The following is a 15,973-nucleotide window of genomic DNA, read 5'->3' on the forward strand; positions in this document are numbered from 1 at the left end:
CTTGGCTGGAAACGAAAATAGAAAAATATTTTTACATTCAATTAAAAAACTTCAAGTCAATTTTTTTTATTTTGTCCTAGGATTTACAATTGAAGTAAAAACAATCAGTTCCAACAAAATCAATGCAATTTTTCAAATTAATCATGAGACATACTCTTAAAAGAAACAAAAACAAACATTAAAATCCCACATATAAATTGCATTACTGATAAATGCAACAAAATAAATAACAAATTAGTTAATTGAAAAAATTGAAAATACAAAAACGCCAAAATTTACATAACATTGCAAAATATCCTCGTTAAATGCAGAAAGTTTCGCAATTCAATTTCATTCCAAAACAAGACGTTTCTTAAAAAGCATCATCAGTTCATGAAAGTTTGTGTTTGTGAAATCTTTTAACACGACTTATTTGCAAGTTTATATTATTTAATTGCAAAACTTTGCAAATGGGTAGATTTCAGTTCATAAAACATTCTGTACTCCAATTACATTAAAAATACCTCATAATCTTAGACATTCAAGAAAATGCTAACAATGAACTTTCACTGAGGTTCTAATAGGAGAGAGGGAAAAAGAAAGGAGGCGGTCTACAAGCTCCTTTTTTGTTACGTCTTCTAAACTACTGATGTGACAGTATTTTCTTTAAGTTAACCAAGGGCAAAAAATTAAATAATACTAATTACAAAATGCAAAATTACAATACTTTCTTAAAAAAATGCTGGAATGAAATCATCCTACTGTAAATTTCAGTTAATTTTCAGACCAACTACAAAATATTTTCTATATTTTTTGAAAATGCAAAAACAATAAACCAATTTCTATGCAGTACAATAAAAACTGACTGACAGAAATAAATGTTACTAAAGTTTACTTTGTCAAGAAACTATGAGCATATTATTAGGAATCACTTAATGAAAGTTTCTTATTACCTGTTATATTATTACACATATTATAGAAACCATATATATTTTTGCAGGACTATGAAAAACTCAACTTTTAAAATGGTCACTACTGATTTTTTTAGCTGTGTTCTTTTTCTTACAAAATGACCGTGTTTACATGTTGTAGATAGATATTGAATTTCATATTTGAATTCTTCTAGTTTGCCTGTACACAATTTTAAAACAAATGTTTTTATCTATCTGTAACATGTGAACGTGGTTAGCAACAATGTCGTGTTTAAATCACAATTTGATTAATCTTATATTTTCGCAATGGATTAAAATGTTTTCCTTTCATAGCAAATCCATGGTGATCAAAGGCTTGCATATATTGTGAATATTTTACAACAAAAGCAATAGATAATTCTTTTGCATCACCACTTGGCTTCGTTGGAAATTGAGTTTGATCATTATTCCATTCTTTCTCGAATTTCAATAGACCAACATCAAAATGCGTCTGGTTAAAAACTCGGCCATGTATTACGCAATCCTGTAAATCATACACAAACATTTTCCATCTTTGCGCATAATACGATTTCACCAAACCTGCCCAATTTTTATTTGCATAGTCTGTAATTTCTCCATTTGGACCCCATAACGTGATTTGATTTCTTGCATTAAATTCTAAAATTTTCTTTTCATCATCATTGACTCCTAAAATTTTTGCAGACTCGATCCAATTCCCGAGTAAAGAGAAGCGATCTGTATTCAACAAAGTATCCATATCGATTAACAGATCATACAACAGACTACCCCAAAGAAGTACTCCAGAACTGTTTTTTTGATCATAAGAGTCTATCAACTTCGTGTACATGGTCATGCTGACATCTTCCAATACTTGGGTGCCAAGTTTCACAAGATCATACCTAGAGCAAATTAAAATGGTAAGAAAATCTTTTGTCATTTAAAAACTCATACATTACGTGAACATTAAAAAATCAAATAAAACAGACCAGATTACCAAGATTAACACAATTATTGATTTTTTAGGCTTTACAGGATTTAAATTGATCAAAATTTCTCAAGATTTTTCAACTTCACAAAATCAAACTTAAAGCAAAACTAATGGTGATAACAAAATATCCTTAAAATAATTTAAGCTTCTACATACACATTTTTTTATAAGCAACTTGTTTATAAGCAAATGAACTGGATTTAAACTATTTAACTATTAAGCAACTTCAGTTCCGTAAAAATATAAGCACAAAAGAAACCTAAATTAAGATAATAAGTTAAAAAAAAAATTAGGCAATCACTAAGCAACTTTAGGATCTAGAAACAGACTACACTAAAAAATAAGCATATTAAGACCTGGCCAAAATGGATTTGCGTTGTTTTACCTCGTTAGACTCATAGACATAGAAAAGATATTAATAATTTACTAGCCGTGCAAATTAAATTTGTATGACACTTAGAAACATAGGCAAAAGGAGTTTACTTTCCATATATTAAAAACTGCAAGGAAGTAGGAGTTAAGAATTAGTCTATTTTATTCCTATAGAAAGACACGCTTTCATGTTGCTTTCAGGCCAATGATTGTTGATATGTGCACAAAAACCATTCTCAGGTTCTTCACACTGGAGGTTGAATAAAAATATATCAAACTTAACATTTACAGAATCATGCATTACCTAAAAGTGTCATTAATATCAATGCTTTCACTACCAACAACCATTTCACTCCATCCTTTCATCAGTATTTTTGGATCATACCACATTGGAAACTGCACTTTATGTTTAAGAAAAGGCTTTAACACAGTAATTCCAGCAAATCCATTTCCATGATCATCTTTACAATTGTACACAGTTTCCAACAGAATCTTCCAACCATCTATATATGAAAATTGGATAAATAAAACTCATATGCTTCATGATCATTGTAGTTTATTTATTTGTGTAAAAGAAGCACAACGGTTGAGTTTGTAAACTTGATTTTAATAAAAAAAAACATACTAATAATATGATCATTCACGACACCGTATCTTCTAAGTGCATACTGTTTAATCCATTCGGTTATATTGACATCCGAATTTCGCCATGCCATTTCATTCATAATTTTAAAATTAACATCGTTCTGTTCGATACCTTCGGGTGTCATACCAGTTCCAATCATGTAGTTGCCAAATTGTTTTCGAGCAGATAATACACCTGCAACATTGAAGCAAGAAGCATGTAGAAAAAAATCAGAGCAAGCTTTGCAGGATATATGAAAAGAATTAAGACTTATAACACATTTTTTGTTTGAACAGATCGCAACACAGCCCTCTTAACTCAAATTTCTCCTTGTTGGCAAAAAATCGCTGACGTGATAAGTTATTTGTTTCTCTACTTTGTTAATATGTCAGCAATTGCCGTATGATAACGTGAATTAGAAAGGTTGCAACAATTCTGTTTGCCCAATTTCACAAGTAAAATTTTGTAACTAACCATTGATGTAGTATGGAAACTTTCCGTACAATCTGGTTGTGCCACCAAAATTTTCAAGCATATTCCAAATAAAGGGATGTCCATAATAACCACCAGTTCTGATGTATATAGGACTAGTGTCTGAAGCCAGATCCAGCAAAACTAACTTTCCAACCGGTATGGCTAAATATAATAATGTGTTATTTAATTTTTCATTAAAGATATTTCTGATGACATATAAATTGAGAAAATACCTATAGCAGCTTAATCAGACAGACCTAAATTTCTATAGTTCGACATTCAGGGTACTTCAGCCTTGTACATTCAGACTATAAAACTTCACTTGTGCAGAATTCTTAAAGAGTGACTTGACTAAGGGAAATACCTGGAATGGATTGGAATCTTTATTGCTTGTGGACAAGCAAACAAGTGTCGTTTGGACAAAAAAAAATTGTTAATCAATTCACCTTTACAATATCTATGCATTTATAAAGTTTGAATGCACACCCCTTAACAGGTCTAAAATTACTGATGACAGAAAATTTGCTATTACTTAAATATGGCATCATAATTTATGCAGCATAATTAAGTCTGAAATTCTTTAAATGTAAATATCTAAAGAATAAAAAGAGGTCTTTAAAAAATTAAAAAGATTTTTAAGCTCTATAATGTCCAACATGATTTTATACCTCGAGTCTCTCTAATGTTAATTACTCAGCCTACACCCCTGTCACAGAAAATTTCCTAATATTATTTCAAGGGTTGTATTTAGTTAAAATGACTGCATTAAGTTTTTAATAAAATTCAACACAAGAATGCTGACATAACCACAAAATGTCAAATTAGGGCTGTTTTTGGCATACAACAGGTTAACATTTCTGTAATGAAGTAAATTCACCATAAATACCATTTTTTCATTCTCTTCATCACGCTCTGATGAACTTGTAAAATATCACAATAAAAATACTCTTTTACTCAAAAAGTACATTGTAAACACCTGATATGTCTTTTCTTCATATAAATTGTCTATCACAAAAAGGTTTACCAAATAAAAAAAATTTACTGTGACTGTAAGGTTGACTCGGTTGGGCGTCAGAAAAAATATTAAAAATGTTTATAAGTTAGGCTTAGTGCAGCTATTCCATTTTAACACAAAACCAGAATAATTGCCAGAAAAATAGTGTAATTGGATATCTATAACTAAAATGTTGGTAATTTTTTTGAAGATCTAAAACAATGATGGTGGTTCTTCTTTGTTGCATCCTTGAGTCAGTGCTTCGTCTTTGTCTGGAAAGTCAAAACTTTAAAGTTTTGGAAAAAATAAAAATGTACAACAATTAAAGAGATCATACCATCAAACCATGCCTTCATCAGGTCAGGAGTCCAAGCACTATCCAAAAACACCCAACCTTGCATCAACCATACTGCATTTGGGTCACCAGATAACATTGATTGAAAAATTGCTTTGCTTGTTTTGGACATAAAATCAGTTGTTAGTTTTGGTGGTTTCATTTCGTTAAATACATCTGCGTTGTAAATATGATCGGTCCCATTGTATATTTCTTGTTGAGCTTTTATAAACATTGTACCGACCCTCTAACAAAGCAAAAGAAGATCTTTTTACATCAGGGGCTGAGTATTTACCAGTATTTACCTCTATTTTCCAAAAAATGGTACACAAAATTCGTCCGAAACTTCAACCAGGGTGTATTATACCTATTTTCACATAATCAAGGTTCCTGCTCATTTTGCAACTAATTTTTAGGATAATTAATTTTATAACATTTAGGAGAATTTAAAAGGAGGTTGTTTGTTAGGAGATGGTTTTAATTAGCAATTAGAGATTTTAGGAAAAAAATAAAGTGTACTTAGAATCAACAATGCCAAAGGAATGTTCTTTAATAAAATTGATTATGATTCTTTTGTGACATTAACTCACGTGAAATAGAGGATCTTGGGGATCGAGAAGATAAGTGCTACTGTATTGATCGCTGAAGCCATTCCATGAACCAAGTTTATAATACTTTGAAGTAGGATACAAGCGATTAATAAGTGGTCTTGGAATATGACCAGCAAATGCAGGTAATACAGGTATCATACCAAAACTTCTCATCCGTTTTAAAATGTTTTGTTGCAAGGCCATTTGTTGCTGGTACCACGAAGCAGGTAAAGGACCTCCCCAACCTTCAATGTTACCCATTCTTTGCCTGCAAAAAATGTTGTATATAAACAATAAAAATGCATAGCTAAAGTAACGATCACAGAAGCATATGGCACATACCTTAAAAAATTTGGTATTTTAATTTCGGAAAAAAAATTTAAGAAATTTTAGTTTCTCAGATCTACATATGGCTCTTTAGCATACAAATAAAAAAACTAAACATTAACTACAGTCTCTTACTAGGTGTCAGCAGCAATGTTTTGTTTTTACTGCTAGAAAAAAATTCTAATTTATTTATTGACTTATTGTTGTTTACAAAATTTTAACTTAAAAAAAGCAGTATTTTCTTAAAGTATACATATTTGAGATAGAAATACTAATAGAGGAGAAAATTTTTCTATTAATTCGAATTTAATGTTACCAACCAATTCCAACACATGAAAACTTGAGAAACTTCTGAAACAGAGTTCTAATAGTTTATTAGCATGCGTAACAAAAATTTCTTTAACTTTAAAATACTTTATGTTGTGTTTATATTGTATTTACTACAGGGTTTCCACCGAAAATATGGTATCAAATTTCCTGACTTTTCCTGACTTTTTCAGGAAATTCTACAGCCTAACAGAAAAACAAATTAACTAAAACCGTTTAAACCATATTTGTCACAACATAACTTACAAGAGCTTTAATCCATATACTACATAAAAATGGTCAAGAGTATGTTAGTTCCACTGAATAACATAACATAACATTAATTAGGCATGTAACTTTGCATTTGCAATTTTTGAATTTATAGAAATAAAGTTCTATCAGTCTAAGTCAAGTTAAAAGACAAAAAAATCCCTGACTTTCCCCCAAAATTTTCTGAAGATTTACTTGTGACAAGGTTGTAAACACCAGGTTTCATTAACAAAGGAAAACGTTTGATTTAAATTTCATTGTTTCAGTTTTTCAAAACAATACTTTTGAATAACCATTAATCTTTTTAAACGATTTTTGAAACAAAGTTTGGTCTTTGTCAGAAAAAGATCGCACAAATTAAACACCATTTTGCTTATAATGGAGAACTACTTTGTTCATCACTAACATACTGCCTGGCAGCGAGCGGAATTCGATCCGCGGTCCCCACAACTGGGAGCTGCAGACAAACTCACTACACTACGTTTTGCTTGTTTCTCATTGCGCTGATAAATGTTTATATTTAAAAAACGCAGTAATTCATGTGTGCACCATTCAAAATAGATATAGAATATCAACATTTTTTGCTGTTTTTCTCACAGAGTGATTCAAAATTTCAGATTTATTGCAACTAACTAACTGAATCAGTCCTAAGAATTGTATTTTATAGCATCCAAAATTGTGTTACTTCATTTTTTATGCTACCATTTATGGAAATACCAACTTCATTCTACCATCTAGGTGAGGATTACACGGTTGGATGTAAAAGTATGTAAAAGTATTTATTAAAATAATGTTTATTGGGACAAAATCAAGAATTGAAATAAATACAACAGACAAAGGAAACCGAAACCTTAATAATCATTGAGGTGGTTTTACATTGGGAGTCTTATGGGCAGATCAATTGTTAAAAAGACCATCTACTTCAGTTAAGACTAAACCCGAAGGCAAGTCAAAAGCACTATACCTTAAATACATAAAAATACCCCATAATGTAAAAAGAGGAAGGAGGTCCAACGTGAGACAAAAATGCATTCGCCACAAGATAATAACAGATATAGCTGCATATATTGTGCACAAAAAGAATCCGAGCAGGAAACAGATTTTAATTATTGTGAGAAAATAAAAGACACAACTGCACATAATGTGAAAAAGAGTCTACGTGCCAAGTAGATTTTACTTGTCATGAAAAAAAAAGATATATACTCCAATTCATCCAAAGAAAAAAGAATATTTGTGTCATGCTGTCCTTATTTGTTGTAAAGTTATTTTATGCAATAAAAATACTAAAAACATATGTTGCTTCAGAAATTTGTATGTGGACCAATTTTTTCACATTTTATAAACATCATCCACACAAAAAGCTTTACCATGCAAGAAAAGCTGGTCCTGCAAAATGGACATCTAATTCTTCCTGTGTCAAACCAAGTTCAATGTAAACTTTCTGCCATACTGTTTCTTGTGCTGTAAAAGCCAAAGGGAGATTTATTCCATTTAATGCCATCCAATCAATTTCTCTTTCCCATCGAGACCAGTTCCAAAAAGCCATTGAGTAACTTACAGTACAAACATTTTGATAGTACCGAAACCTATAATATAAAAAAAGAAAAGAAATATCTCAGTTGGTGGGACATTAATCATGAAATGCGTTGTTGTATAATCAAAATTTAATTAACATTTAAAAAGCCTGTTTCATTAATGGAAAAACAACTTCTTATTAATGTAAAAGCCACTTTAACATCAATTCAGACACACAATAAAAAAGAGAAATGTCAGTAACAGTAAACTACTCTATAACATCTGTTTACTGGTCATGGTGCCGTAGTTTTTAATGGCGCAGTAGTTTTTATGCCGCCTTAGTTTAGTGGTTATCACTCTTGTATTTTGTATGGGAGAACAGAGTTCGATTCCCCTTGGTGGCGATTCAATATGGGCAATTGAATAATACTATAGCCTCGGGTTAACCCAAGCCATGTGAGGGAAATTGGGGAGATGGCGAAATGTGTAGGCCGTTGGATGTTGCAGGGAGTTGTCTGGCAGAGCACTGACCCGGATTGGGTTTGCGTAGCTCAAAGAGAACATTAAATACTTCAGGAGTCCCAATCAAAGCCATGGCCCCTCCTGGAAATAATAGACAGGGTAACCCCTTAATATTTGTGAGGTTAGCCATGCAAAATATGCACATCTATCTATCTACCTATTCAGGTTTGTTTTCAATTGTATACCATGCCTGGATTAAAAACACAACTTATCACATAGGCTGGTTTATTCTTTTTTTTCCAGAGACAAAGCAAGCAAAATGATAAAATGCGAACTTTACCATTGTAACCAAAAGTGCATGCTCGAAATAGGTGTAGAAGTTTATACCACAGAATACAATAGTACCGCAGAATACCAGTCTTTGCTTTTTACAGTGTAGAAGTTGCAAAAATATCAAAGAGAAGAGTTATTTTGTGGATTTCAAACCGATATGAGCATACTTTTGTAACAATTAAAGTGTTGTTTTGTTTTTTCACACAAAATTATTTTCACTTTCTGTAGAAATTTGTTTTTAAAAAAAATGTTACTTTTGTTAAGATCCTCTTTACTTTGAGTACACTTGAATATAGGTCTGCAATGTAGGGTGTTTTTGTTGCATAGTCATATAAGTATTACCAAGTAATAAACTTGATACAAAAACAAAACATCTTTTGGAGAAATATTTGGTGAAGGAAGGGTTCCAAGCCACTGGTATTCTGCGGTACTCAAATATAAGATTTTTTCTAAATTTGCTCTACAATTTTTCTCAAAGAACTTTTACATACTAGAACAAGGTAGATAACACCAGGTTGAGGATGGCTAGTGTAAAATGTTGGTACTCTGAGAGGTAGAGCAGGTGAAGTAGTTGAAATGTTAGAACATAGATCTGTTGATATGTGTTGTGTTCAGGAAGTCAGGTGGAGAGGAGCTTCAGTGAGATTTGTGGAAGGCAGGAGGGCAAGGTAAAAGCTTTTTTGGATTGGTAATAGTGATGGATATGGGGGAGTTGGCATATTTGTTGCAGAGAGGTGGGTTGAAAAAGTAATATATGTTATGCGTGTTAATAGCCGTATTATAGTGATAAAGTTTTGGATAGGTAATAGGATTGTCACTTTTCTGTCAGTTTATGCTCCACAGTGTGGACTAAGTGAGGAAGATAAATATAAGTTTTATGATGAGTTAATAGCAGTCACATTAAAGTTTGGCGACACTGAACTTGTCATGGTGGGCGGCGACTGCATGGAGGCTATGGATTTGGGAGCAGAAATAAGGAAGGGGAGAGATTGCTTGAGTTTAGAATGGCAACGCACATGGTGGTTTGCAACACATCATTCAGTAAGAAACAGAGTAGGCTGATAACATATGAGTCGGGTGACTGTAAGACACAGATAGATTACTTCCTGGTTAGAAAGTCAGACAAGAAAGTGGTGAAGGACGTCAAAGTTATATCAGGGGAAGAGTGTAATTCCCAGCATAGGTTGCTGGTTTGTGATATTATCTTGAAGAGTGTTAAAGAAGCCAAGGGAAAGTATAGGCCCCGTCGTAAAGTCTGGAAGCCGAAGGAAGAGATTGTTGCAAAAGTTCAGCAGTTAGCCCACAATGGTCAGTGTGATAGTGAAAATGTTGAAAGTACTTGGACTACTTTGAAGAATTGTCTTCTAGAAGCTTCTGATGATACCTGTGGATGGACGAAAGGACCAGCTAGACATAGACAGACCTGGTGGTCGAATAATGAGGTTGACCAGTGTATAAAGGAAAAGAAGAAACTTTGGAAAAAGTGGAAGTCAGGTGGTAGTAAAGATATTTACTTAAAAACTAAGCATTGTGATTGTACATCAGTGTATAAGGCAAAATCAGAAGCAGAGAGAAACAGGTTTGCAGATGTGTTAAGAAAGAAAGACCAGCGCAATGAGGTATTCAAGATAGCAAAGCAAATGAAGAAGACTAATCAAGATGTTGTAGGTGAGAAGTATATACGTAATGATGAAGGTGTTTTGGCTAGCACAGAGGAGGAGAAAAGGGTAGCTTGGAAGAATTATTATCAGAGGTTGCTTAACACTGAGTTTGATTGGGATGAGGATAATTTGTCTGATGATGTTGTTGCAGAAGGGCCAGTTATGCAGATCAAGACAAAATGGGTAGTGGAGGCTTTTAGGAAATTGAAGATTGGCAAGGCTGCAGGAGTATCAGGTATTGTTGCAGAGATGGTAAAAGCATCTGGGTATATTGGAGTTGAGCTTATTACAAGGCTTGCTAATCAGATTATAAAGGATGGTGCTATTCCGAGTGAGTGGCAGTCAAGTGTAATAGTGAATTGTTTCAATGGCAAGGGTGATGCATTAGAAAGAGGTAATTATAGGGGTTTGAAGTTGGTTGATCAAGTAATGAAAGTTATTGAAAGAGTGGTTGATAAGTTACTTAGAGAAAGAATTGATATAGATAAGATGCAATTTGGTTTTGTTTCAGGGCGTGGCACTACAGATATTTTTAGTCAGACAGCTTCAGGAAAAGTATTTAGGAAAGAGAAAGAATCTCTATTTTGCCTTTGTAGATTTAGAGAAAGCTTTCAATAGAGTGCCACGTAAAGTTATTTAGTGGGCTATGAGAAAATTAGGTGTGGACGAGTGGCTAGTTACGATGGTACAGTTTATGTACAGCAATGCTACAAGTCGTATCAGGATTAACGATTCACTTAGTGATGAATTTAGTGTGAATGTTGATGTACATCAGGGTTCTGTACTTAGTCCTTTGTTGTTTGTTCTAGTCTTAGAAGCGCTGTAGATGGAGTTCAGAACAGGTTGTCCATGGGAGTTATTGTATGCAGATGATTGGGTTCTCATAGCAGAGTTGATGGAAGAATTAGTTGAAAAGTTTGAGAAGTGGAAGAAAGGACTAGAAGAGAAAGGGCTAAGGGTGAACACAGCAAAGTCTAAAGTCATGATTTGTAGCATTGCAGCCAAGTGTGACCTTGTAGTTGGAAAGTGGCCTTGTGGAGTTTGCAGGAAAGGGGTTGGTAGTAACTCAATTTTTTGTCAGACTTGCAAGCATTGGGTACATAAGAAATGCAGTGGTATTGGTGGAAGGTTAAGAGCTGACATTCAGTTTTTATGCAAGCATTGCAAAGGTGAGATTAAAGAAAGTGAAGTATTTCCAGCTTCAATGATGTACAACAGTGGCTCGTTAGAAATAGTTGAGAACTTCTGTTACTTAGGTGATATGTTGGGCAGTGAAGGGGGTGTTGGAAGAAGTGTTACTTGCAGGATAGGTTCTGCTTGGAAAAAATTCAGAGAGTTACTTCCTTTGTTGACTAGCAGAGTCTTGTCAATTTAGTTAGAAGGTAGGTTGTATGAGGCCTGTGAAAGAAGTGTTATGTTGTACGGTAGTGAGACATGGGCAGTGAAGCAGAAAGATCTTGACCGTTTAGAAAGGAATGATATGAGAATGGTTAGGTGGATGTGTAACGCCAGTCTGAGAGACAGAAAGAGTTCAGATGAGCTAAAAAGCAGGCTAAGTATCCTTAGAAATAAAGATGTTGTCCAGATAAGAAGATTGAATTGGCTGGGGCACTTGGAAAGAATGGAGGGGGATAATTGGGTAAGAAAGTGTAGACTTGATAGTTCCTGGGGCAAAGCCCAGAGGCACACCAAGAAAGACTTGGCAGCAGGTTATAAGGACAGACTTGATACAGAGGAAGTTGAGTTTAGATCTAACACAGTCTAGATCAGATTGGAAGAGGGTCATTAATATACCCCGTCCAACCCATGCTAGCATGGGAAACAGACGTTAAGCCGAGAATGATGATGATGATGATGATGATGAACTGATAATAATAAAATATAGTTAACAACAAAACAAATAGTCTCTACAAAGTGTCTAAATCAGGTTTTTTCGACTTCACTATACTCTGGAACGCTAAATTTAACACAACCTTTCAGTGGAATGACATTAAGAGGTTCAGATATTACGTTGTATAACTGGAAATAAGACTCTTCGGGAGGAAGATGAGCAGGTGTATCTTTCAACACACTTCCAGATCCAACTTTAGGCTTCAAGCACCTAATTAACATAGTATCAACTAGCCCATTCTCATCCACAAGAAATCGTTGCATAAGCTTTGCAATGTGCAAAACTTCTTTGTGCTTACGTTGATACCTCATACCATTTTCCTACAACATCGTTGTCTTTATTGAGAGGGCTAGGAATTTCCAGGTTTTCTGTACACTTTCTATAACATTTTCTTCCTGCTTTTCACTGCCACTACTCTCAGACTCTGCCTGATCTGTCTCACCCTCTTCCTTGGATTCAATATTATCTGTGTCATCTTCACTCTTAGCAATAAATTTAGTGTCTAGTCTTACACGCCTTTTTGTCACAGGTCCACCCATAATCATCACAGGTGAAGACCATCAGCTTGTTTACAACTAGCCTTGCTGTAAATTGATTTTAGAATGTCATGGCATGATGAACATTTTTTTAAACTTGCTGCCATGCATTTCTTCTGATGACAAACACATACATACGGTAAAACGTTTTCCTTTCTTGTTTCTTTTTCTTAGATCGCTCTTTTTTTGCTATTTGCTTTTGCTCTGTGTCGTCTGTGATAGTTTGAGTATACATCTTTTCCTTCTAAAGACCCACAAATCTGGGTTATCCTTGTGTTGGTTGTTGCTTCACAGTATCCATTTTTAGAAGACCAGAAATTCCTGGAGACTTGAACATTACTAAAAAAACTCTCTAAGGATGCTTACTTAAAAAAAAATCGCTTGAGGATGTATAAGCCTTTCCTAATGAATCCTAATGAAACAATAAAAAAGCATAAACTTATTTTACTAAAAAACCAAAAAAACACTAAATTATGTCAGTGGGATTTTATTTTATTTTAACTAATCTAATTGCTTGCAATATCCAACCTCAAGAAGACTATATTTTGGTACAATATGATAGCAAAGTTATCATATAATCACTCTAACTAAACAGTGAATGATTCAATAAACCTACTTTCTAGAAAACCATTTAGAATAACTGGTACTTTGTGGTACATACCACTGGTATTTTCTAGTGCTTTTGGGCATCTAAATTAAACAATACTGAAACCCAATACTAAATTTTATATTCATTCCATCTTTAATTCTCCCATTAGATCAAATTTTCTACACTGGTATTTTTTGGTACCTAGGGATTTTTTTATGCAATTTTAAAGCAAAAAAAAAATATTGAAACATAATGAAAAAAGGGTGCCAGGACAGATTTATACTATATATGTAAAACTACAATAAAAACATAAAAATATTAGTTACATATCAAGACCAAATTATATGGCCAATGCAAATTTCTGTGATATTCTGCGGTACTTCTACCTATACCAAAAATTCTCTAAAAAAGGCTGCTTGTAAGATTCTGTTTCTTCACAGAAATAAAAACTTTATAAAAAATTTTACAACAAAAAAACATCTTATCACCAGGAAAGTTTTATAATGACCTAATCTTTTTCAAGTACAAAAAAAACCCTGCAGATATCACTAAAATGGAGTTTTTTAATTCTATTAACCCAAACGTTGGAAAGATTGTAACAAATTATCTTGCTTTAAGATTACACACAGAAAAGAGAAGTGTTAACACAATATAACATACCTTTCTTGAAAATATTTTGTAACAGGCTGGGAAACACTTGGTAATACGCTTGGCATATTAAGCTGATCTCCACTCCATGAGACATGACAGTTGCACCAATATTTTAAATAATGATAAAAACCAGCCGCAGCGGCCACGCCTGACGTTGCAGTAATCAAAATCATTTCACCATTCAAGCTTTTAAACTCAAATGCATCCAAGTTGTTTTTGAGTTCAAAATATGAAGCATTAAGAGTTACAACAAAACCATTTGCATGTTTTGGAATCAGCCGTTGAATTAACTCCTGTACAGCAACAACCTGGTCTCGTTTTGATGTTTTTGATTTCAGGTGTTTAAATCTTGTTAGAATGTTTTCACTTGCAGCAGCATGACAAATAAGAAATGCCATGACAATTAATGTCATCATCATGTTTATCTAACCTAAAAAATTAAACATTTTTTAATACAAATAACTTTTCCTCTATTTTCCTTTGTCCTCTCCATCATCAAAAATGCTTATATAAATATGCATTACAAATACAAAGCTTAACCAGCTTATGTCATTATAAACAATAAAGTTTAACTATTTCAATGTTACCCTATTCTCTGATTTATATTGACACTTTCAAAACTTCCTAGATTTTAAAACATAATTAAAAGTGTACATCAGGTTTAGCAAATAGCCTTTTTTAATTAAAAAAACATTTTCAGACACATTGTTTTTAATGATATGTAATCTCTAACGAGAAATACAAAGATAGCATAACAAATATGATACTACCAAACGAACTATAGTAACAACAAGACAAGCATGTGTGCATATAGAAACACCAAACAAATAACAAATATAATATCTAAAATAAGTAATCACAAGAGAGCACTTAGCAGCATGTCACCTATGGATTTTTATTAGATTAACTTTGATGTTAAAACTTCTTAAAACGTAAAGAGCAAAAACATGGTTAAAAAATTATAAGAACATGAACATGACAATATTTAATTGACTGTTTGGTCATTGATTGTATCAACTGACCTCATTCCTATCCTATGTTAATGTTCCAATATCTGGCTACTACTTTTTATACATAGATGTGTTGACCAGCAGTACGAAGAAGTTAAATAAGTTCTGGAACCAGATGTTTAATTTTGCTATAAATAAATGCAAAGCAAGTCCTATTGACCTACCTTCTTGTTAGTGTACTTCATTAATTGAATGACTTGTAATTTTTTTCTAATTTTGAACAAAAAGTGAATGGAAACCAGGTTGCAAACACTCTATTTATAAGTTGATTAATTAAAATCAATGTACCTGCAATGTATATATATATATATAACAATTTTTTAAAAGACCTGTTTTCTGCCAACAAAGCAGTTTGTGTTGCACATTGAAATAGCGTAGTACCATAACAAAAACTGAAAGGAAGATCATTATACATAGGAGAAAAAAAAGGTACAAAGATAAAGAACAGAATGATCCTGCCAGTACGGTGAAAGAAAATTACACATCTTGGGTCCTAGTAATTTTTCACTGCTGTCTGAGAAAATATATTTTTTAAAAAAGGAAACAAAATATTTTGGGGGAAAACAAGTAGTATATTTGGATTTGTGAGCTATAATTATATAAGGATAGGAAATTTTGAATACCAAAAAATCATTAGAACAGGATTTAATGTAATTTAAAGTGTTTATATTTTATAAAAGTTTGACCGTAATTCAACTGCAGTAAAACATTTTCATGGCAGTTGATAAAACATCAAATGTCCAGCTACTTTTAAAGGTTACTTTTAAAGCTACTTTTAAACAAGCAAATTTGCATCTTTCCACAAATTTTGATGCTAAATTTAAATAGTTAGCTAGCTAGCTTATAGCATAGCTAGCTACAGCTATAATGTTGAATCATTTATTGAAAATAATCAGAAAATTCCAAGCGTGTTAACTCCGATCCAAGAAAAGAAGCTAGCTAGCTAGCTAGCTACGCAGAAATTTCCAGGGAGTCTTTAATTTCCCGATTTGAGGTTTGAAATCAAAAGTTTGGTTAGTTTCTTCAGCACTTGCTAAACCCCCAAATCTGCTTGTTTCGTGTAGCTGCGCCCTTTCCTTTCAGTCAATCTCCAGGAAATTGTTTACTTTTACAAACTGACCGATATTGAGTTTG

The 15,973-nt window shown here is 33.0% G+C and overlaps 1 protein-coding gene across 1 annotated transcript; it reads right to left on the reverse strand.

Moving 5' to 3' along the window:
* Window positions 1–108: 108 nt before the first annotated feature.
* Window positions 109–14,259, reverse strand: LOC130630569 (alpha-N-acetylglucosaminidase-like). The gene is made up of 8 exons (XM_057444108.1): window positions 13,839–14,259; window positions 7,559–7,777; window positions 5,289–5,556; window positions 4,702–4,945; window positions 3,371–3,532; window positions 2,897–3,091; window positions 2,576–2,774; window positions 109–1,810 (listed from the first exon to the last, which is right to left on the reverse strand). The coding sequence occupies exons 1-8, from the start codon at window positions 14,246–14,248 to the stop codon at window positions 1,183–1,185; spliced, it is 2,325 nt and encodes a 774-aa protein (XP_057300091.1). The 5' UTR covers window positions 14,249–14,259; the 3' UTR covers window positions 109–1,182.
* Between the last annotated feature and the right edge of the window lie 1,714 nt (window positions 14,260–15,973).

This window comes from Hydractinia symbiolongicarpus, chromosome 2 (genome assembly GCF_029227915.1).
Source record: "Hydractinia symbiolongicarpus strain clone_291-10 chromosome 2, HSymV2.1, whole genome shotgun sequence".
NCBI classification, from domain to species: Eukaryota; Metazoa; Cnidaria; class Hydrozoa; order Anthoathecata; family Hydractiniidae; genus Hydractinia; species Hydractinia symbiolongicarpus.